This window comes from Xenopus tropicalis, chromosome 9 (genome assembly GCF_000004195.4).
Source record: "Xenopus tropicalis strain Nigerian chromosome 9, UCB_Xtro_10.0, whole genome shotgun sequence".
Classification (NCBI taxonomy): Eukaryota; Metazoa; Chordata; class Amphibia; order Anura; family Pipidae; genus Xenopus; species Xenopus tropicalis.
In genome coordinates this window covers 73,757,478-73,782,112 of record NC_030685.2, presented here as the reverse complement: position 1 = coordinate 73,782,112, position 24,635 = coordinate 73,757,478, and the positions used below count along the sequence as shown (strand labels likewise).

General features: G+C 41.6%; 1 protein-coding gene across 2 annotated transcripts in view; it reads right to left on the bottom strand.

Moving 5' to 3' along the window:
• Nucleotides 1-351: 351 nt before the first annotated feature.
• Nucleotides 352-24,635, bottom strand: part of ccdc148 (coiled-coil domain containing 148) — a 91,345-nt gene continuing 67,061 nt past the window's right edge. For both annotated transcript variants that reach the window (XM_004917688.4, XM_002933269.5), the window contains 7 exons: nt 21,045-21,183; nt 20,670-20,876; nt 9,303-9,443; nt 6,777-6,895; nt 3,493-3,610; nt 2,646-2,786; nt 352-516 (listed from right to left, as the gene is read on the bottom strand). In XM_004917688.4, coding sequence (XP_004917745.1) covers nt 370-516; nt 2,646-2,786; nt 3,493-3,610; nt 6,777-6,895; nt 9,303-9,443; nt 20,670-20,876; nt 21,045-21,183 — 1,012 coding nt within the window. In that variant the 3' untranslated portion in view covers nt 352-369. The remainder of the gene's footprint in view (nt 517-2,645; nt 2,787-3,492; nt 3,611-6,776; nt 6,896-9,302; nt 9,444-20,669; nt 20,877-21,044; nt 21,184-24,635) is intronic.

The following is a 24,635-nucleotide window of genomic DNA, read 5'->3' as shown; positions in this document are numbered from 1 at the left end:
CCTCAACTAAAGATTAAACACACAGAAAACTAAATGGAATCCCTAATTTGCCCATACACTTTACCCTACAGATGTGTTTCACTTTTTGCACAGTCAGGCTGGTTCTACATATTCTCTGTATTGTCATCACTTGCATTATCATCTGCTACCTGAGGGGGCAGTAGTGTGTAGCATCCAACTGCTGTGTATTTGCCAGTGTTTATATACAACCAGCTGGGGAGAGCTGAAAACGACAGACCCACATGTTTTCTTACCCAAAATGAAAAGGTGCACTGTAGTGTTCCCAAAGCTGAACAGAAGCAGCCATCAGCCCCTATAATGGCAAATGCGGTGATAGAAGAGCTCAATCTGTGCATGGTTATTTATGGTTTATTTCTTAAATACAGTGGATTCCATATCTCTCCTTGGTGGTTTAGGAGGTGATATGTGTGGCAGGATTTTCTTTGCGTATGCAGACTGATGGAGGCCCGCCTCTCTGAGAGCCATCTCTATGCGAATTCTGGGGTCGGAGATGATCTGCAGAAACAAGACAATTCTTTCTTCATTGAGAAATAAAGGATTTGGTTGGAGGGCTCTGTTCATTCAATAGGAAACATGGCTCATCCCCATAGGACACAGGTGACATGCCCTAGGGCAACGGGCAATCCACAGGCACAAATCTCCATGGTGAGCACCATGGTATCCAATGCATAGAGGGCTCCCTACATTCAGCACTGCTGTATACGAGAGGGGTGGGCTATGGGGGTACCAGTGAGGGGTACAGACCACAACAATATCCCAAACACGTGCTATGTAAATACTAAGTGATTCAATTAAGTGCTTGTGAACTTGCGCTCAGGCATAACTAAATAGGGGATCCTAGATCCATATCTTGGAGGTATTGGGGGGGGGGGGGAAGCATCTTCTCAAAGTGGTATATGGCTGCCCAGATATGGGTCTCCAGCCCAGTGTGCAGAGCCTATATAAAAGTGATGAGCGCAGAGCAATAGGCACCAGTACAATATAAAGCACAATGGGAGCAGAACTACAAGGGCACCCACTCGGTGGAGCTCAGACACTGCCAGGCTACAAAACAACAAATGCGCTTGGCTACACAGAATTTGGCTGAAAGGCGGCTGAGCTGACACTCGTAATGATAAAAAGCTACTCAGCTAAACAGAGCTTTGGGCAATTGTGCAAAAGCAACCAAGCTGAAAGGACACTGGCCGACAGACAGAAACGCCGAGGGGAACAGCTAGGGTGGCCGGTACAACGCTTAAACACAGAAGGCTAAACAGCAGCCAATTTAAAGGGCAGCCAATTTAAAGGGCAAGCTTTGTGGTTCAGAAAGTAAATTAAATAAAACCAACTAGGAAAGTTTGTGTAAAGGAAGTTTCTATGCAATGAAGTAAATCACCTTACAGCTGACAGCAGGCCTTCAGGGGTGTCTCATTGCTGGGGTGTCTCATTGCCACCAACAGATGCCCTATTCTCATGGAACTGTAAAGCTTCTTCTTTTAGAAGGACATTGAGCTGTTACTGCTGAGACTGGATGTGATATGATTCCCTACAACAGTAAAACAAGTACTGCCCCCTGGCCAGCCCCAGCATCATCTGAACCCTCCACAGGGCAATGAGTAGAGTGTAGGGCAGGCAGCAGCTTGGCTATGCCAACTCAGGGGGCAGAATGGCTCCATATGTGCTTGTACATGGGCAATCTATAATTACTGTTTGGATCCAACTGACTGGCTGGTACAGTACAAATGCTTAAACTCCTGTATAGTGGAATGCTGCAGTCTGGACCTGCATAAACAAAATTCACATGCCCAACACTGCCACCTAGAGGCCTGTGCAAGCTGAGGGCACTGAGTCCCATAGTGTCACTGCAACCTGCATATAAACTCACCCAACATAGCGATGCCCCCATCACAGGGAATACACATAATGCCATATATACCCTGAACTAGGCCTTGGTGCACTAAACATCAGTAGAGGTGAATGTGTGTCTGATTAACAAAAGTGCTCATTGATTTCTATCACTCAGATCATTAAGGCAATATCCCATGCAAATCATCAGTATTTCCAAATAGAAGTCACTGTGCAGTATTTATATTATAGTGATTGGCCTGTGTACCATTGCCCCTAGGGTGAAATATAGGCCAAATGCTTTGTTTGTTGTTCGAGATATTCCTGGGAGCTCACCCTGAGACAGTTAGTTGAGCCATAAACCCACCAGTGTTTTCATTCAGGCATGTTTTAGCCATTACACCGCTACCACACTGTTACACTACAGGCCCCAGCTTTGCCCAATGCTGCCTTTATCTGAGTTATATGATATAGCCACAATTATGTGGCCATACCCTATAATTACTGGAACTGGCTATTTAAGCCACGCCTTTCATTACTGTTTCTAAACCTCCTGTATAGTCCCTTGGTTGGTGACTTTCAGAGGGAGCTACCGAGCCAAAAGCCTTGCAGTCTAAAAGTGCTAATATTCCAAAAACCAATAAAAACAGAAACATAGTATAAATCGAAAAAGCTTTTAGGTTTAGCTTCTTTTTAATTTTTCATTTCTGTAGGTATGAGGGGGTGTCCGTGTGTGCTGCAAGCTTCACTATATCTTTGATAGCTCATTATTTACCTTGCGAGTAAATAAAAGTATTTACCTGTTGCTCACTGTATGTATGCAACTCAAAGAGCGGCCTCTGGAGTAAGAATTCTTCTTCAACCCCGATGCCCAGCCTGGCCTTGGAGGCTTTAGTGTCACCCATCATTCTGACTGGATCAAATTCTGCAATTACTGCGACCTGTAAATACATAGCAGGAAAATGATTGGAATTCTTGAGACACCATGGGAGTCTGGGAGCTGCCTGTATTATAGTGAAAAGTGTATCTGTTATTCTACGTTCCACCAGCAGGTGGCACTATACAGTGTAAAACTCAATAGGCCATCTTTATTTTAGTCTGTTTAAGGGCAGATAAAAATAATGTGTGTATTTATACATCAGGGATGGCCATTGTAGGAAGCTTGTACATGTAGTAAGGGGCAGTTATGGCAAATGCTTGTGTCTACACAGTGACTTTAACTTAGCGTAAGACATGGAGGCTGCATACAAAGTACAAGTACAGTCCCTGTATGAAAGGCTCACCGCCATCTCCCCCATGCTTAGAAGCTGAAATACCAGTGGTGTCATTTACAATAAAGCACTCATTAGGAAATCTTTGCAAAAGGTCAGGCATTAATGCATTTGCATTATGCTACAGACATAATTTACAGAGCTGCACCAGAAGGGAGTTGTGCCGTTACTTAACTCTTAATACATTAAACCCTTTCTGACACCGGAGAGCTCTTTGATGATTTCCGTTCAAGCTCTTTACGGGACCCAAGTGACTGCAGGCCTCAAACACTTTTAGCTCTGAATGGCGGGGAATGGAAGATTGAATTCATTTGCACAAATCATTATTGCAGACAGCCTCTCATTACTGGGAGACATATGGCTCAGGGTAGGATACCTGTTGGCGCAAGGCCTCTAGCCGTCTCTGCCGCTCTTCCTCTTCTTGTTCCTCTAGCCAGGCCGACTCTTTCTTTTCCAAAAGGCGTTTCTCCAACAGCTGCTGCCTGTACACAACTCTGGGATAGATAATAACACAGGATAAGATTACACTGGAGGTCATCAAATGAGGGGTTGTGCCCCATATAGGAAATGTAATGGAAGAAAAACATGAATACTCTCCCTTTAAAGGAAAACTATACCTAGGGCTGTTCTTTAGAGAGGCAGAAAAGAATAAGCAGATATTCTATTGTGTGCACACAACAATATATATATTATTGGAGCCTATAAGAGGCTATTGACAGGGTGAAAAATGCAAAAAAAAAAAGTTGCAAACCACCATGCTTTCTTGCACACTTGCACCCTGCACTCTTCTGAACTGACACAGGTCTCTACGCTCCATTTTGGACAGTGTTGTATTCATGAGGGTGTGCAGGGGCTGGCACACTGGCATCACCCCTCTCTCCTAGGGTTACCACCTTTTGGTTGTGGTGGAACGGGGCAGGGATTTTGGGGAGGGGGTGAGCAGTGATGCCAGGGCGTGAGTGCAGTAATGTTTAGGGGTGGGCACAAGGGGGGGGGGGGCTATGACATATATGGCAGTGATTGCCACATTCCAGCCGTTCTAAGTGGCAACCCTAAGCCAACTACCTTGCGTGTCATTCAGACGTACAAGCTAGGGAGTGGCGGCTGCAGCTGAGCTCAGTACATAATATCTGCCATAAGGGCAGGGCTGCCTTACCAGGTATGCTGCACCTACAGCTGGATTCTTCATCTGGAGCTAGATGCAGAGTGCAGCCCGACCATGGTCCCAAGTGCTAAGGGGCACGCTTTTGTCTGGGAACATGGAAATAATCCCTATAGTCTCTCTCACTCTATATATATATATATTATCCACAAAAAGACCAGCAACTTCAGGATTTTTTAGTGAAAAACCAAAAGATAAAGGTCCCAACTGGGACCGAAACGTAATGTTGGCTGTATGTTCCTACTAAATACACATTTGGTTTTTCACTAAAAAATCCCGGTGTTGCTGGTCTTTTTGTGGATTCTATGTTTTTTACCGTGCACCTGGGTAGAGATTGTTTGAAGCAGAGTGCTACCCTATGGACAAAGTAACAAAACTTGAAATACATTTAATACATCTGGGGCAGGTTGTGTAATCGCCGATAGGGGTTTGCCAGAGTCTGCACCATCAGTAACTCCTTTGTGTGCGATTCAGTACCTGCAGGAACATTTAGGTGCAAGCACCACCATGAACTGATTTTTTTTCTTTTGCACAATTTTGTACTCAGTTTTGCACCGAGCGAGTGCTGCACCTAGCAATTGTAAATGAGCCCTACTGTATTTATATATATTTAACCACTTAGATTGTAAGCTCTACGGGGAAGGGACCTCCTTCCTACTGTGTCTCATACCACATGGCACTTATATATATATATTTATTGTATTTATTTATTATATCACTTGTCCTCCCTGTGTGTAATTTTGTATTCTGTAAGATTGTCCAGCGCTGCGTACCCTTGTGGCGCTTTATAAATAAAGTTATACATACATACATACATTCATTTTGTAAATACAAAAGAATATTTGTGTTCAAATGATTATTTTTGTAATTACAAAGTTATTTTTGTGTTTACAGGATTTATGTTGGCAAAAATCACTGTGATTGTGAAGACAAGTCATTTTGTGATTAAAAAAAAAAATTATATATATATATATATATATACGGTATTAATGAAAGCTTCAGGACACATCTAATGTTGAAGGATTTGCATCTTACAAGCATCTGTGTGCAACTGATGAAAGCAGGCCGAGCCAGCATTAGGCAGAGCTCACATGTATAGACACAGGTACCTATGTGAATAGCGTTTAAGTGTTGCACTCTGGCATATAAATCAGCCCTATAGTCACTTTCATTGTTTCCAAGACATTAAACGTTTTATTAGTGAGTTCCCTTTAAAAACTGCCCTGCATTAGTTCCCATTATTAAGTGCAAGCTCTGTCCCCCAGGAGGGATACAAGCTGCCCACATAGGAACGCGCCACTATAAATCTCTGCTTACACAGGGCAAGGACTGTGCATGTAGCTCTGCTTACTGGAGCATAAAGGATCAATACCAATCTCGCAGCCTCGTGCAACTCTTCGTTCTCTTGCAACATCAAATATTAAATATAAAAAGCTGATTTTTCTTAATTTTAACTTGTTCCTTGTCATAAATTCCTACTAATTACGGCAAGCAGCAAGCTGAGTAGGTTTTAAAAGGGACCAGTGAAATAATAAATCTTTATATATATATACTGTATATATATATATATATATATATATATTTATATATATTATAACCATATATCAATGTTCTGCTGCATGTGAAAGTTCCAAGGTATATCCTTAGTGAGCCATGTATTGGGCTGCTGCTGTAAAAGCCCTGAAGAGCAGCACAGACAGTAAAGCTTCCCTGCTGCCAATTAAGACCTTGGGTTGGACCCTGGGCACTTCAAGTCCAAGTTTTCCACTGTCTACTTTATACATAAAATGTATTTCAAGGTGAACTTCCCCTTTAAATTGGAAGCCAGGGGAGAGAAAAGTCTGTGTAAAATAGCAAACTATGCTGCAGGTCTAGTAACCCACAGCAACCAATCAAATGATAGTATTTACAGGTCTGCTGCTACCATTTAGCTACTGTGATACTGTACTAGTGATCTACTACCCACTCTGTGAGGTTATGAAACAGGAGACACTATTGGGTGGTGACTATCCCTTTACAAAAGCAGTTCAGAGTAAAAATTAAACTGGGTAATATAGACAGACTGCGCAAAATACAAAATGTTTTCAATATGGTTAGTTACGGAAAAATTTAATCTATAAAGGTTGGAGTGAGCAGATGTCTAATATAATAGCCAGAACACTACTTCTTGCTTTCAGCTCTCTAACCTCTTAGTTAGTCAGTGACTTTAGTTGGGGCATATGGGACATAACTGTTCAGTTAGTTTGCTTTGGAATCAGACCTGCATGCACACAAACTAACTGAACAGTTATGTCCCATGTGCGCCCCAGTCACTGACTAACTAAGAGGTTACAGAGCTGAAAGCAGGAAGTAGTGTTCTGGCTATTATGTAGACATCTCCTCACTCCAGCCCTTATAGATTACATTTTTGCCTAACTAACTATGTTACAAATATTTTTTGTCTATTTTACCCGGTTTCATTTTTACACTGAACTATTCCTTTAAGACCTACTGCTTACCTTTCTTTGTCTTTTTCAGCTTGTTGGGCCATTATTTTCCTGAGCTGCTCCAGGCGCTGCAGATCTCGCTTTTGGAGTTCTTCCCACGCCTGTTGTTTCTCAGCCTTGTACTTTTGTATCTGTCGCGTGAGGCGAAGAGAAAATCAAAACTTAAAATGTGCCTGAACCTGCGTGACGAGCGGCGCTCAGTGAAATCCCAGCAGATACAATATCTTCCCGTTGTTTCCTGCTGCAAAGGCGATTATTTTGCTGCTGTCTTGCCCAAGTACCCCGCTTTGCTTCATACCATATTTTTATTCATGATATTATTTCTACTAAACAAACAAACAAAAAATATGGGTAAAACAGCCCAGAACGTGACCCGGCACCCACAAGGAAACAGTCGGGGATCATTCTACTGACTCAGCAAACTGCCTGCTTTAAAAATGTAAGTAAAAAGCTTTTACTCAAAAAAAAGTAAAAAGCTTTCAAAGAAGCAGCATATTCGTCAATTTAGGTTTCAGCAGAATACAATACTCAGCATCTGTAAATCTTAGGGGAGAGGGAGGTTGTTAGGCGATAAGCACTGAAAATGGCAAGACAAGCCCTCTAACACCCCCAGCACTCCTTTTAACAATAATGACCCACATATGCCACCTAAGTAAACTGATTCAGAGCACTGCAACACCAGACATTCCAGAAAGATCACCGCAGAAAATGGATAATAAGAACCACATTAACCCCAGGAGTGCCAGAAAGATCACTGCAGAAAATGGATAATAAGAACCACATTAACCCCAGGAGTGCCAGAAAGATCACTGCAGAAAATGGATAATAAGAACCACATTAACCCCAGGAGTGCCAGAAAGATCACTGCAGAAAATGGATAATAAGACGCAGGAGTGCCAGTAAGGCCACTGCAGAAAAAGGATTAAAGGACCAGCACTACATTAAGTTGATAGCTGACATTAAGATCACTACAGAAAATGAATTTAAAGCTCTATTTTAACCCCAGGCATGGCATTAAGGTCACTTCAGAAAAAAGGATACTGAGCACTGCACTGCATTATACAGATGTCAGGAGGATTACAGAGGAAAATGGATAATGAGAACTGCATTATACTGAGAGATGACAGTAAGATTATGGAGGAAAATAGATAATGAGCACTGCAGTACCACAAACTTTTGCTCCATCCAACACTCCACTTGTCTTTCTCTCTCCTGCCAACTGATGGTATCATAAAATAAATTAAAAGTGGCCAAACATTTCATAGTGGACCTCTTAGTCCTCTCTAAAGAAGTTAAACGGGACCCTCTAAAACTCACAGCCTATGGTGACTGTCTCACTTGCATTGCCCTTGAGCCAGGCCTTGACACCTGCACAGTAGTACAAGATGGCAACAGTCATTGCCCAGCAGAGGGCTGAAATGGACCCTAGAGTAAATGAGCGCACATAGGGGCAAAGGACTTATTTTTTAGGGAACGGTTTGAGTAGTCACTTTGGTAGTCAGAACACTATTGTCCAGTTTACATTCTGGGACATACTGATTGGAGGCTAATGTTCATCAAATGTGAATAATGAAGGAACTATAGTGTACATGAATGCTCTTATAGGTATCTGTATGGAAGATAAGAGTCTATATACATAATGTGGGAATATAAATCTTGTTACAGACCTTTAATAAATGGACTCATGCAAGTGATCAGAGAGCTGTGACTCTCCCCTCTGGCGTGCTCTATTTTCACCCTCTGATGAGCATTACCCCATGAAGCAGCTCCACTTATTCTGCCTCACATGGAAATACACAGAGATCAGTGGCGAGAGCCAGGAGGAAACACACAGAAGTGCTCTAGTGGGATAAGAATGTGCTGCAGTGCAGACCCACGTGTCTCTGTGTCTCTCTGCAGCACTGTGACTCCCCGCAGGCTCTCTAGCTCCGCAGCAAACTCACACACACACTCAGAGGGATTCAGAAGGCAATGCAGTGGCAAACAGGGGGGAGCGGTGGCTCTGTTCCCCTTGGAATGAGGCTGCTAAACCAACATATACATCACTGGATGGGGATAATTAGATTTTAATAAGAATTATCAAGATATAACTTAAGGCGGCTATACAGGGTAAGATTTATGAGCAAATCTTTCCCCAGATATAGGAGATATCGCACTAATACGATACCCTAGGGCCAAACGATCGCATTGCAATGAAGGGGATAGGAAAAGTCGGAGTGAGAACTACATCCATGAGCTGATGCGGTCCCCAATCTGACAATAAATCAAGCCTGGCCAATCAACACCTGGACAATATTTGACCAGATACCAGTCAGGGAGGCCTGTCGGAGGGCCCCATACATGGGCAGATAAGCTGCTGAGTCGGTCTTAAGGACCCAAATCAGCAGCTGAAACCTGCCCGTGAATGGCCACCTTAACCCATAGCCAAGTTAAACTACAACTCCCCGCATTCAGAGTTGTAGTGCATCAGGGTAACAGGTCAGCCATTTTTGATCCAAATGTGTTATATACCAGATACAAACAATATCAATTTCATACTTTTTCCTTTTCATCCACCCTGCGAGTCCTCTCCCTCTCTCTCTCTTGTCTCTCTCGTTGTTTTTCCCGTTCCCTTTCCCTGGCAGCGATTGAAGATTCTAATCTCGCAGCTTCTTCTTGGTGTGCGCGCCACTGCATGACCTGGAACAGTATGTTGGGAGGCAATCAAACAGACACGGTGACAAGGAGGGGAAAATGCATTCCAGTACATTTATCGGACAGTCGCATCGCAAAAAAATGTGATATAAGTTGTTCTGGAGAGGTGTATAAGCTGGCATGGTGCTTAGTATTGCTGCCTCCCAGCACTGGGGTAAATGCATGTATAGTATATGTATAAGTATTTATCTGGGTTATGAACAAAGATGGCCTAGCTCGGTTACCCATAGCAACCAAGCAGCAGTTAGATGTTAGAGGACTATTGCAGTCAAAATAGTCAGATGAAAGGCAATCCCTGGCATTTGACCACTACGGCATGCTCTAAATAGGCTGGGGGGGAGAAATGTTTTGTAATTATCATGAGAAAGCAGTTGAAGGGTCTAACAGGACCCCTTTTTAGGTGCCACTTTCTAGCAGGAATGAAGCACGTGACAGGCAGTGTTCCCCTATGCGACTTTGTTGCTGAGCTCCATGTCTTGCAGTATTAATTTGCTGCCAAATAAGCAGTACCCGCACTGCAATACAGTGTATGGGATTCGTTATCTGGAAACCTGTTATCCAGAAGGCTCTGAATTACAGAAAGGCCATCTCCCATACACTCTATTTTTAATATATAAATAATAAAAATAAAATAAATAAAAAAAATTTAAATTTTAAAAATGGCTTTCCTTTTCCTTTTTTTGTAGTAATAAAACAGTACCTTGTACTTGATTTAATTCATCCTTATTAGTGGCAAAACAATCCTATTGGTTTTAATTAATGTGTAAATGATATTGTTTGTAGACTTAATGTATGGAGATCCAATTCATGGACCCCCTGCTGGGTCCCCAGCATTCTGGATAACAGGTCCAATACCTGTGTATTGCACAGCTGTCAGGAGCCAAACATGACACCTAAAGGCAGAGGCCATACATGAAACAAGTCCCCCAATGTGGCCCTATAATGTATCCAGCCGTGTTAATAAGCTCGCTGCAGCAATACATTACAGGACCACTTTGGGAGGCTTGAATTCCTGTATGCCCATGGCTTTAGCCCTTGTAATATAAATTTTTCACAACCCCATTTAGGGTATTCCCAAAACATTGGAAATAGAAATGTTTCCAGGGGAGAAGAGCTACACAGGGATCCTAAAGGGGAAGCAGAAAATGCCCCTGAGGAACTCTATACGGTACAGTGCGTCTCTCCCTTTCCCCTAGTACAGAGGCAGCCATCCCTACTTCATTACTCTGCCTATAACTGCGCCTCTCAGCCTGGCACCAGTCAGATTATTTACCCTAATGGAGAATGCAGATATCTGTGGGAGAGGAGTCACTTAGGGGCAAGCAATAGAAAGTGCTGATGTGTTTATTGTAAGAAGTGAGTTCAGCTGAGCACAAAAGAGCAGAGTAATAAGGTCTGGGCCTTATTAGGTCTTTTAAAGGAATACTGTCATAGAAAAACATGTTTTTTATAACCCATCAGTTAATAGAGCTTCTCCAGCAGAATCCTGCATTGAAATTCATTTTTCAAAAGCGCCAACAGATTTTTTTATATTTAATTTGGACATTTCACATGGGTCTAGCCATATTCTTCATTTCCCAGGGTGCCACATCCATGTTTTCTGTGGTCTGATAAACTTCAGTCACACTTTACTGCTGCGCTGCAAGTTGGAGTGATATCCCCACCCCCCTCCCAGCAGCCGATCAGCAGAACAATGGGAAGGGAGCAACATAACAGCTCCCAGTAGGTATCAGAATAGCACTCAATAGTAAGAAATCCAAGTCCGGCTTGGGACTCCTCCAGTTACATGGGAGTAGGAGAAACAATAGGTTAGCTGAAAGCAGTTCTAATGTGTAGCGCTGGCTCCTTCTGAAAGCTCAGGCACAATGCACTGAGATGGCGCCTACACACCAATATTACAGCTAAAAATACATTTGTTGGGTCAAGAATAACATTTTAAATGGTAGAGTGAATTATTTGTAAACAGTGTAATTTAGAAATATAAAGTACCCCATAAAAATCAAGACATAATCCACACAATACCAATATCTTAACCAAAGAGGAAAGACTTTCACTACTAACTACAGCTGCCAAAAGGGATATGGGAGTAGGCAAAGAGGATTATGGGACAAACAAAGTAATTGAGAAGGTCAAGCAGAACCATTTTCAGGGCTGGTTTTTAGGGTGCAGCATCAGCTCTGGGCCCCCAGTATCACAGGAATCTCTGTGAGTTTCCTGTGAGAATAACAAACGAGGGTAGTGTGCCTTTAATTAAAACCTGAAAAGATGCCTTTAACATAATAAAGCCCTGATTCTACTACATAATCTGTAAATAACAGAAAATTCACTTTACATTCTGTACCCTAAGTTTTGAAAGGAAATAATTGCGGTGTTTTTTAGATGACTGTATAATTTCCATTTACACATTTTCTCTATATGAATCAAATGATAATTATAATGATAATTACTATGAATTATACATTATTCTGCTGAATTCCTAGTGATTTAAAATATGAAATACAACTGCACAAATGGATGCAAGAATGGCATCAAGCAGTGCACAGTTTAAAGGGACAATATACCCTATTTCTACATAGGGATTCTCTACAGCTTGTTTCCTATGAATGTAAAACATACTGACATAGGTTATTCTGCAGAGGTACCTTTAATAATTACATATGTGTTCCAGCCATGTTGCCCTGATGAGGACAGCCTTTATAGGGGAAGGCCACTTGCATAAATCATGGCCCTATTTGCATTAACCCTCCTAGCAGTGTCCCTCTGACTAAATAAATCCAGTCTTCCCTTAGCACTTACCCAGGTACAAAGCACTTACCCAGGTACAAAGCACTTACCCAGGTACAAAGCACTTACCCAGGTACAAAGCACTTACCCAGGTACAAAGCAGTTACCCGGGTACAAAGCACTTACCCAGGTACAAAGCAGTTACCTAGGTACAGAGCACTTACCCAGGTATAAAGCAGTTACCTAGGTACAAAGCACTTACCCAGGTACAAAGCAGTTACGCGGGTACAAAGCACTTACCCAGGTACAAAGCAGTTACCCGGGTACAAAGCACTTACCCAGGTACAAAGCAGTTACCCGGGTACAAAGCACTTACCCAGGTACAAAGCAGTTACCCGGGTACAAAGCACTTACCCAGGTACAAAGCAGTTACCTAGGTACAAAGCACTTACCCAGGTACAAAGCAGTTACCCGGGTACAAAGCACTTACCCAGGTACAAAGCAGTTGCCCGGGTACAAAGCACTTAACCAGGTACAAAGCAGTTACCTAGGTACAAAGCACTTACCCAGGTACAAAGCACTTACCCGGGTACAAAGCACTTACCCGGGTACAAAGCACTTACCCGGGTACAAAGCACTTACCAAGGTACAAAGCACTTACCCAGGTACAAAGCAGTTACCTAGGTACAAAGCACTTACCCAGGTACAAAGCACTTACCCAGTTACAAAGCACTTACCTAGGTACAAAGCACTTACCCGGGTACAAAGCACTTACCCGGGTACAAAGCACTTACCCGGGTACAAAGCACTTACCCGGGTACAAAGCACTTACCCAGGTACAAAGCCTTGACATGGCCCTTGCTGGCAAAAGGGATATGGGTGTAGGCAAAGAGGATTATAGGACAAAACAAAGTCATTGGGAAGGTCAAGCAGAACCATTTTCAGGGCTGTTTTATTTTTAAGGTTTACACTGCTGTATGTATCCCAATAGAAGGGCAAACACATTCCCAATGATCAAGAGTCCATCCCTATTGGCCAAAACTCCTTCAACCTGGTTCAGTAATGGTCATGTGAAAAACCCCAACGACCCAAAACCCATGGCCCAGAACCATAAAGCCCTGCTGATGGGTAAGTAAAGGAGGTGATTACTGGGTCTAATGCTATTGGTCAGTATCATTTTTGTAGCACTTCTTTCTATTCTTCCTGTGGAATTGACTGTATAGACACCTTCAGAATTTCCACACAGTGAGTAATGTAGGATAAGGCATGCTGAAATATTGTCTTTCTCATACCCCCAGTGCAAAATAACTCTTAACTATACTTGAAGCCCAACAGAGTACAGCTCCTCATTAAAAGTTGCACTTTTTATTTATCATCCTTTGCTATGTTTCCCCATGAAGATTATTATCAAACATTAGCTGCTGTTTCCCAAAAACCCGACGCTTCTTATGCCTCGTGAGACGATGTGGGAAAAGGTACAAAACCCTCCTTGATTATATTATATAGATTGTAAGCTCTATGGGGCAGGGACCTCCATCCTCTTGTGTCTTTGACTGTCTTTGAACTGTATTTATCTGTATTTATTGTTATACTTTGTATTTATCTATTATTATCTTATAACCCCCAGTTTGTATTAATGTATTCTACTGTACAGCGCTGCGTACATAAGTAGCGCTTTATAAATAAAGATATACATACATATTATGTAACCATTCTACGTGGGAGGCAGACAATGTTTTAATTACGGAATTATTAGCGTACATGAAAGGATGTCATGTTTTGATAAGCTGTAAAGTTTCAGCAGGCTTCAGTCGTTTCATGTCTGACTACAGTCGTGTGATGTTGACAGGGAAAATACCTTCCGTATTGATGGGTTCCCCAATGAGAAGGCAACAGATTTCTCTCCCAGCTTGGCATAAATGCTAAAACTGACACGAGAGGCTCTCAGACGCTCTGGGCGGAGCTGAACAGATGTTGCCGGATAAATGGCATGGAAGGAGCACTTGTGCTTGCCTGCTGCATCATATAACCAGAAAATGACAAAGGAACAATAGAAATACAACTTTAATGAGATACAGTTGGGTACTAGGCTGAATTAAAGTCCAAAAGCCTTATTTATGAAAGTGGTGCAGTGTGCAAAGTGCAAATGATGGATGCACAATACAGTATGTTGTCTAATTGCATTAATATGGTTACAAATTCTGGATTTTGTGTTGTAATGGAGTCACTTCTGTTGGGGGCCTTTAATAATGCCATTAGCGTCCGATTCACTTGGCGTAAGGCAGTTTTGGTTACTAAATCAAAGAAATATTGCTTGTTAATAATTCCAGGGTGCCCATAAAAGACAACGACACCCCAAAAAATATTGGTCTCTATAAAACTATGCTGCATGCAACAGCCCATTTGTAAAACCCTGCTTCATCTAAATAAACCATTTTCATAAAAATATACTTTTTTAGTAGTATGTGCTATTTGGTAATCCTAAATAGAAAACTGCCATTTTAAGTACTAAGGGCCGCCCCCTGGGATCATATGATTGACAGTGCACATATACGTCAGCTCACCAGTGAAGTAATGGACAAAGTTCTGTCCATTACTTCCTGTTACAGTTAGAGCTACATTATTTCCTGTCAGCTGATCTCTGAGGGAGCACACAGCCCATCACAAAATGGCGGCTCAAGGGAAAGATGTAAAAGGCCAATATTTACTGATATATATATTCCAGTTTGGTAAGATTCTTTAATAGTCCACTTAACATGACATAAACTGTTGGTTAAGTATTTATACGGGTATAGTTTTCCTTTAAATGCTGCCTCTAATTTCTTTGTGGCCATGTGTGCAAATAATAGATTTTGTACGCACTTTTGTGTGGAAAAATGATCTGTATGTGCCCAGAAAGGTCAGCGGCCTGGAATATGTAATATATGTTTAATTGTATGTTGTCACATGAAATTCTTTGTGTACGCCAGAAGTTGCTCTGTGTGTAAGCCTGAGGGCACAGCTAGAGGTAATATTGGTTCCCTTCTTGCAGCTGCACAGAATTCATCAGACCAGGCTGAACAGGCACACTGGCACTGCTGCAAGTTGTTGGGACCACTAAGGCAGAGAAGCCAACCCAAAACTACAGGCATCCGGGTGCTTCTGGTACAACCCACCTGAAGCAACACCCACTCCACCCATATATTCACCCAACAGGCCCGGACTGGCAATCTGTGGATTCTGGGGCTACTGTAAGATGCCATATAGACAGTCACTATTTAGTTATTTGACCCGATCACTTGAAAGTTCAGGGACAAGTCTAAAAAAATACATGTTGCAGGACAGCACTGATTACCTTACATTAAACAGCAATCAGTTCAGCCCTGCTGACTGGATTTTCTAGACATGTCCCTGAATTTTCAAGTGATCTGGTCACCCTATAATTAGTGGGCTGGTGGGGGGCTGTTTGGGCCTCTAAATACTTAAAAACCAGGGCATATTTTGAATCCCAGTCTGGAACTGGCACCCAATATCATGGGTGCCATGCTCCTTGCTACATGGTGAGCTTACATGTCTGACCAAGAGCTCTTACACATGGGTGTTTTTTGTTCCATGTGTGTTTGACACACGTTTGAGGTGAGGCAGGGTCGAACTGGGGGGTGCAGGATCCATCGGGGCTACCGCCCCAGGGGCCCTGCACCCCCCAAGGTGCCTCCTCTGGCTGTGTCCCTCGCAGGCGCCCCCGCCGCACACCCCTAACCCCCCTGAACGCACATATGTGAAACGCGTCAGGGGAGGACATCGGCGGCCAGGAGAAGCGCCAATAGGGTTGGGTCTTGGCCGCTGGGGCTCACCGGGTATTTTCCCGGTGTCCCGGCAGCCCAGTCCAACCCTGGGTGAAGGAGTGCAGTCAGTGCACCCAAATTCAGCAGCTAAATGATTCCATTATACTCTCTGCCTGTTTGTACTCATGTGCAGTGTCGGACTGGGGTGTGCAGGACCCAACGGGGCAGGGGGCGGACAGTGACACCATGGGGGCAGGAAAGAGGCGGGGCTGTGACTTCACAGGGACTGAAGAGGCAGGGTAGTGGGTTGTACATGGGTGCAAATAGCATCAATGCAGGCTTTGTTTTTGTGTCAACTTGTGGCAATTGCATGTTGCACTTGTGTTCATAAATAAGATTTCTTAAAATGATTTGTTTTGCAAAACTAAATAGTGACACTGCTCTCTACATAAGTGATGACTTGCTGCAGCTTCTTCCCATAGACTTCTGCAGAGTCTGTCAAGTCAATTGAAGTATATAACTGAGGGGTATAATTAGAGTGTCGCTGGGGGAGGGGACAGCCCTGCATCAGTACTAACGCTGCAGCTTTATAAATAGATATTTCACTTTGTACTTTTTTATTTTTTTGGTCTGCAATGAAACACACCATATTATAAATACACACCTGTCTCAAAGAGTCGCTGAATAAGAAATCATCTTTAAACTACAGTGTAATTATATTCACGGAAACCTGATTTATCCATGTGCATTTCAACGGAGAAGTCATTAAAATTACTATTAAAAAGAGAAATATTCCATTTATCAAACGTTTGGACAACAGGCGTCTGATACCGAATGCTTTATGGCAGCCTGGGGAAAGCAAACGGCTTCCAGCGGAATTGATTCAAGAAGGAAAATGAGAGTAAATGAATGAAATTACTGACACTTTCCTTCTATAATAGAAAGAAGTTAAGCTGATTTTGGCCCCACGGCTATTTGTTTCTTATTAAGCTATTAGGTTCCCTGGATGGTGGTCAATATGTAATTAAACAGGTTGTTCACCTCTAAATTAACTTATATTATGTTGTGGAGAGTGCTATTCTAAAACAATTTGCGGTTGGCCTTCATTTTTTTGCTAATTGTGATTTTTTTTTAATGATTTAGCTTTATATTCAGCAACTCTGGCATTTTAGGCGCTATATGATTGCTAGGATCCAAATTACCCTAGAAACCAGGCTGTGATTCCAAAGAGAAACTGGAACATGAATAGGAATGAGTCTCAATAGAAAGCTAAGTAAAAAAAAAGTAACAATAAAAATTAAATTGTAACCTCAATGAGCAATAGATTTTGGGTTGCCGGGGTCAGTGACCCACAGAAGACCAACTGAAATGTTGTAAGAACTGGCCATGTAGTATATAGTGATATCTAGGGCACAACCAAATCAGAGCACAGTTGTGAACTGTTTTGGGATTCTACATTAATATTTTTATTTTGTCTTTAAGGGTAATGGCACACTGGGCAATTCCTAATGCTTTATAGCTTTAAGCACATTGGGCAGGGGACAAAACACTTGACCTAGTTCCCTATGGCTTATATAGATCGGATCAGAAGAACTTAACTGGCCTTGATCTCAGCCCAAAGGAACAACTTTCAGATAAATCAGGGTGCCAGGATGACCGTGACCTGATCCCCAACATCAGTGCCCATGAATGGAAGAACATCCCACCAACAACACTGCAACATCTAGTGAAAAGCCTTCTCAAAGGAGCAGAGGCTGTTAGGGCTGTTAAGAAGGAAAGGGAGGACCAAAGAAAGCAAAGGGAGGACCAATTTCATTCTTATTGGGAAAGAGTAGTTGGGCAGGCAGGGGTCCCCATACTTGGTCCATATAGTGGATCTAAAATATAAAACATCCATTGTACTGCCAAGATGTTGGGACCCAGAGCAAATACTCTCTCTGTGCTCCATTTAGTAACACTGTACATAATAAGAGCAAAGTGATTTTTTTCAGCCTAATGCCAAGCTGATGCCTTATAACAGGGGTCCCCAACCTTTCTTACTCATGAACCACAGTCAAAAGTAAAAAGACTTGGGGAGCAACACAAGCATCATAAAAGTTCATGGAGGTGCGAAATAAGGGCTAAGATTGGCTATTAGGGGCCTCTATGCACACTATCAGCTTACAGGGGCTTTATTTGGTAGGAAATCTTGTTTTTATTCAACCGAAACTTGCCCCAAGTCAGGAATTTAAAAAATAACTACCTGGTTTGGGGGCACTGAGAGCAATATCCAAGGGTATGGGGAGCAACATGTTGCCCCTGAGCCACTGGTTGGGGATCACTGTCTTATAACAAAGCTACTCAAGTATAATGAATCAGATTTAAAATTGTTAAGGAATTTTTGTCAGGTATTTCCATAAAATTATGAGAAAATTGGCTAAATTCTAGTTTATGAAGAATTAAAATTAGTAATAATAAATTGAGGCCTTTTTTCCAATTATATTTGATTTTTCACTTACATGGTTCTTTTCATTCTGTAATTACACATTTATAATGAGAAATAATGAGAAGTTTTAATGGGATGTTAATAAATCTGCGCATACATTGGAGCGATCACTGAACTGTGCCTCTGGAGGCAATTAAACAGCAGCAAATCCTTGCTGAAAGGGACTATAGTGGCAACATTTCTATTTTCAGATGATAAAGAAAGGCAAGGAAATAATGCCTGATTAAAAGCAAGGTTTATGAGAGAAGGTTTATGAGAAAAACAATTGTAAATTTGGATTGTTTCTGAGTTAACAAACCCAAACGTGAAGCTGAGAATGGTTGGCTCCATATTAAGGGGAGTGGCAAGGAGGTGTAACCAAGGGTGGTTCACCTTTAATTTAACACTTAGTATGTTATAGAACGTCTTATTCCTAGCAACTTTGCAATTGGTCTTCATTTTTTCTATATTTTATGGATAATTTGCCTTCCTCTTCTGCCTCTTTCCAGCTTTCAAATAGGGGTCACTGACCCCGGCAGCCAAAGGAACAATCACTCTGTGAGGCTACTATTATTTATTACTATTTTTAATTGTTTATCTTCCTATTCAATCCCTCACCTATTCATATTCCAGTGGCGTGTTCAAACAAATTCCTGGTTGCTGATGTAAATAAGACCCTAGTAACCGAATAGTTTCTGAAATACCAAACTGGAGAGCTGCTGAACAAATAGCTTAATCTGAAAAACCACAAAAAATAAAAAATGAAGATGATTTGCAAATTGCAAGTCGTAAGGCAGGGGTGGCCAATACATCGATTGCGGTCCACCAGTCAATCCAGCGTGGATTTCTGGTGGACCACGATGAAGCCGGGGATGTGGAAGTGCTGTGTGAATGCGTACATACGCTGCGTCACGTACATATGCATTCACACCACACTTCCACATTACCTGGTCATCCATTGATCGCCAATGAGAAAGGTCTGGCCACCACTGTCGTAAGGTTACTCTATTTGCTTACCTGTTACCCCAGGCTGATGTTCCATTCCTCAAAAAGGTACCTGCTCTTAGCTTAGACATGCATTATAAAGAATGAAAGTGACTGTACTGATAAATAAAGGCCATTACTTGAGCTATTGCTTTGCTGTCTATGGATAATGTTCCTTTTAAAGCATTTACTAACATTTTCAAATAAAAAATAAAAAAAATGGGACATTTAAGCCCCTGATCCAACTGGCCATGCCCAGACACATACCCTAATCTGTGTAAAACCAGACCATGTTATTAGGCCGCACAGCAAAGTCATTCTGTTCTCTCTTTGAAAATAAGATATTTTTAGGAAACGGCTGGGTTTTTATTTATTGTTAAGAAAAAACATATAGGATGTGTCTTTCCTGAATCAAGCATTTGTACCTTCTGTATTACTGTAACACTGTAGTACTGAGAAATAGAGGCAATTAATGAGGTTGGCTATTTAGAATAGATGGAAGAAGATTATATACTGAGGGTGTGAAGAGAACGATGGCAAAATTGAAATGACAAATGTTAGGGGGAGTCCCTTATTCTTCAAGCGATCCAATTATGGCTCATACAAACAGATGGAGCTAACTTTATATAACTCTTGGCTCAGGTAGCTCACTACATCCCACTATGTCAGTCTATATTATAAACAGACCACAAACAGCCCCTTTCTATTAAAATGAATGCTATACCATGTTGTGTCACGTTGAGCCATGTGTACAGCATTTGCTCCATCTGTAGGTTTTTGTCTGTAGCATATCATCATTGTTCAAAACATGTCTTCAAAATGCAGGTATGGGGCCTGCTATTCAGAATGCTCAGGACCTGGAGTTTTTCAGGTTTTTACATAATTTGGATCTCCATGCTTTAAGTCTACTTAAAAATCAATTAAACATTAATTAAACCCAGTAAGACTGTTCCGCCTCCAATAAGGATTAAGTATATATTAGATGGGATCAAACTCAAGATACTGTTTTCTTATTAACACAGAGAAAAATAATTTAAAAAAAATTGCACTATGGAAGATGGCCTACCCCTAATTTAGAGCTTTGTGGATAACGGGTTTCGGATAATCGATCCCAAACCTATAGTATGACTTCACTAAAGCCTCTTTCAACTGGTGTGAATGGAAATCGGATAGAAATAAATTCATATGCGTTTCACGAATGGGACATTTAAATGACACGTGATTATGGGACGGGTAGAATACTGGGGAGGGGGAATGCGTGGGGAGATCACCCACCTTTTCATTGAGTTCAGTACATATCTCCTGTTGCTTTTTCCTATCATTTGCCAGAATGATTTCAGTTTCATATGCAGAGCAGGCTTCAGCCATAGTCATGATGGCTTTCAGTACAAAATCTTTCCTGTATCGAGCCCAGCTTTCCAGCAAAGCCGCCCTTTGATCTTTAGCGAAACGATGAGCATAATAGAGATTTTCATGGTTGACCTAGGGAAAGTGCAAGGAAGCATAACTACGTCGAAAGTATCCATAGAGCAAGGGACATGCATGCACTATCATCAATGACTATCAACAACAGCAGAGCTGAAACACAAATTATCGTGCATTTAAGCCTGGATTTTACTGTATATTACTTAGGATATAAAATATACTCACCAATTCCTGTCTTGCTTTGTGAGGTAAATGCTTTGACAGCATATCTATATATATAGCTCTTCTGTTGGGAAGGTCCTGTGGATGCTGGTTAATAATGAAGTACAAAATCCAATGCTCCTCATCACTCCAACTACAGTTGCTGAAATGTTATAGATTGTGGATAAAAACATGTTGGCAATTACATTCGTTAAATGCCAAATAAGTCAATATACACAATACAAAAAGTTGAATTAAACTAGAACATTAAGGCCCCAATAACAAAGGTCAGAGGTGCAGTTACCCATAGGAATCAACAGTTAGCTTTAATAACATTGACATGGACATTATTGAATGGTTGAACAATGCAAGGTGACTGGACACAAGGTGATGGACATATACAGAAAGACATTTAAGGCTAATGCCACACAGGGCTGATCCTCAGTGAATATTTGTAGAATCAGCACCTACGATGGCCCAGCCTTTTTCCTGTGTCTGCACCTGGAGCCATTGCGGCGGCCAAGGCATATGGGGTGGATTTTGGTGAAGAAACTGTAGGGACCCATAGGCATAAATGGCCCCTATGGCTTTAAATCCCTACATGTTCAGTTCCCTTAGTTGCTGGGCGGAAGGGAATGTATCTAAGTTCATTAACATATGTGTGCTATTGGCTAGCAGGGATGGTGACCACTTCCTGCCTCACTTTGGTATAGTGCTGGGAAAGGAGTGGCACCTTCCTGTTTGCTTCCCCCTGTGGAACAGGGTGGATGTGTGCTCTGAGCCCGGGGCATGGGCCCAGGCCCAGTGAAGTCGGCACAGAGCTCCTACATAAGACTTGCAGTTTTGGAGGTATCTCTCCCAGGCTACATTGCCTGTAGTGTAGGGATCCCAGTGAATAGGGAATCAGGATAGAGAATTCCCTGAGGGATCCACTACGGGGTGTGTGGCAGAGGTGAAGTGAGATTCCTGCCAGGTCTGTCCGCAGAGGAGTGTTAGTCTGTATTACACTCTGTATGTGTTGCCTGTACCACTGGCCTCTGAGAGCTGTATTGTGAGTAACCCTGTGGATGTTCAATAAACACTTATTATTTTATTTGCAAGAACCTCTGGCGCCCTCTGTTTTCATTTTTCTGCATAGCAGGAGAGGTGTAGTTGCTCAACACCCTCACTTTCCTTTTACAGTTAGCGAAGGCCCATTCTGGGTAAGAGAGTACAGTGTAACCCATGTTCTACTGGTACTAGTCCGGGAAGGCAGCTATTGAGTTGAAATAGAGGTTAGAAAATGCTCAAGTAAACACTGAAATCTACTCTGTGTCTGTACCCAGGCAGATGCAATGGCTCAGGGTGCAGGCACAAGAAAAGGCTGGTGAGAGTGTAGGGGCTGATTCTCGGCCTGCATTTATCCTTTGGTCAAGAATTAGCCCCGTGTGGTCTAATGTAATAAAAACTGCTACTAAAGTTAAATACGAAAAACACTGTTTCTTTAAAGAGAAATGCGATGCATGCAAATAGGCTGAAGCTGAAAAAGCACATTGCCACTATGTATCCAACAATAACCAAAACAGCATCTGCTTACAGCTAAATGTCTCCCCGCTGCTAGAACACAATCCCCATTCAGTATAATCTCAGCCTCCTACTCCTCTTCTTTAGATACAATCATTTCTGCAATAGATCTCTCACAGAACGAGTGCAACGAGAGAGCGGCACATGAGCGTGCCAGAGATTTCATGTTCTTTATCTATTCTTCCTAGTTCTTCATACTCACTGGATAAACACCTTTAGGATTAGGGCACTCAGATGTTTTTAATCCGCGTAGTTATTTTGGGGAGAAAAGCAGCAATAGAAACTACTGCCCCAGGAAACAGGAGCTTCCTATTTACTAAGATGTTAAATACATTGCCTATGAGTTGACACACTTGTCCTTGATGGTTTGTATTGTATGTCCCACCTTATGGAGCTCCCAGTCCTCATATTATAGCAGCAGTGCTATCTGCATGCCATGCCAATGTCTGTAAAGTGAAAAAAATTATCCAAGTAGCTGTTCAATTTCCATACTACTGAGTAAAGAACTACAGTTTTGGAAAAAAATATATACTCAATTTTATGAATCCATATTCATAAAAAAGTAGGTCTTGTTATCTGACTTTCTGACTTGCTTTATGGCAGGGGTTCTAGTGCACTAAGGAATAAGGGGCTCATTTACGAACACAGCCACTGTGAATATAGAGCAATTTCTAAAGCAATTCACCCTTGTTTTATACCCACAATGCAACGTTTCTCCCCCCACAATTTCAGTGTAATTGCAGCCACATGTGAATTTGCACCTACTGCTACAGCATCTTGTTCAAGAGTTTCCCACAGCTGCCATGGGAACACTGGAATTACTGGTGGCGTTAGCTCAAGGTTCTTCCGTGCACTTGCTTGTGATTTTTTGGAACAGATTGAGTGAGGGATCCATTGCCTAGTACACTTATCCATTTACATTCGCTAATTTTAAAGGTTTACTTATCCTTGAGTATTCAGCCAAATGGAATCTGAACCTAGTCATGTGACTATAACACTCTGGATACTGACTGTGATAATTCTTTGTAAATGTAACATGTAAATAATGGGGTTCAGATTAGGTTTGGAATTTGGCAAAACCAAAAATTAGGGATTTGATGCATTCCTAATTCACTGTACAGATGTGGGACCTGTTATCCAGAATCTTTCAGTAATTTGGATCTCAATACCTTAAGTCTACTAAAAATTATTTCAATATTAAATAAACCCAATAGGACTGTTCTGCCCCCAATAAGGGGTAATTATATCTTAGTTGGGATCAAGTACAGGTACTGTTTTATTATTACAGAGAAAAGGGAATCATTTAACCATTAAATAAACCCAATAGGGCTGTTCTGCCCCAATAAGGGGTAATTATATCTTAGTTGGGATCAAGTACAGGTACTGTTTTATTATTACAGAGAAAAGGGAATCAATTAACCATTAAATAAACCCAATAGGGCTGTTCTGCCCCCAATAAGGGGTAATTATATCTTAGTTGGGATCAAGTACAGGTACTGTTTTATTATTACAGAGAAAAGGGAATCATTTAACCATGAAATAAACCCAATAGGGCTGTTCTGCCCCCAATAAGGGGTAATTATATCTTAGTTGGGATCAAGTACAGGTACTGTTTTATTATTACAGAGAAAAGGGAATCATTTAACCATTAAATAAACCCAATAGGGCTGTTCTGCCCCCAATAAGGGGTAATTATATCTTAGTTGGGATCAAGTACAGGTACTGTTTTATTATCACAGAGAAAAAGGAATTTAAAATAAAATAAAATTAGAATTATTTGCTTATAATGGAGTCTATGGGAGATGTCTGCATAATGGGTTTCCAGATAAGGGATCCCATACCTGTACTACTCTACGTTTTAGTAAGACCAATGGGAGATAAATTTAAATTGATGCAGAAATAAAAATTATTAAATGAATAATCACACTGAGCCTTTTTTTTGCATTTATTTTTTTTTACAGAAATTTTAGTGGCATTCTGTTATTTATTACCTGTCCTATTAAGGAAATGGCACACAGGAAAATTAGCTGCATTTTGTCACCTTGGTGATTT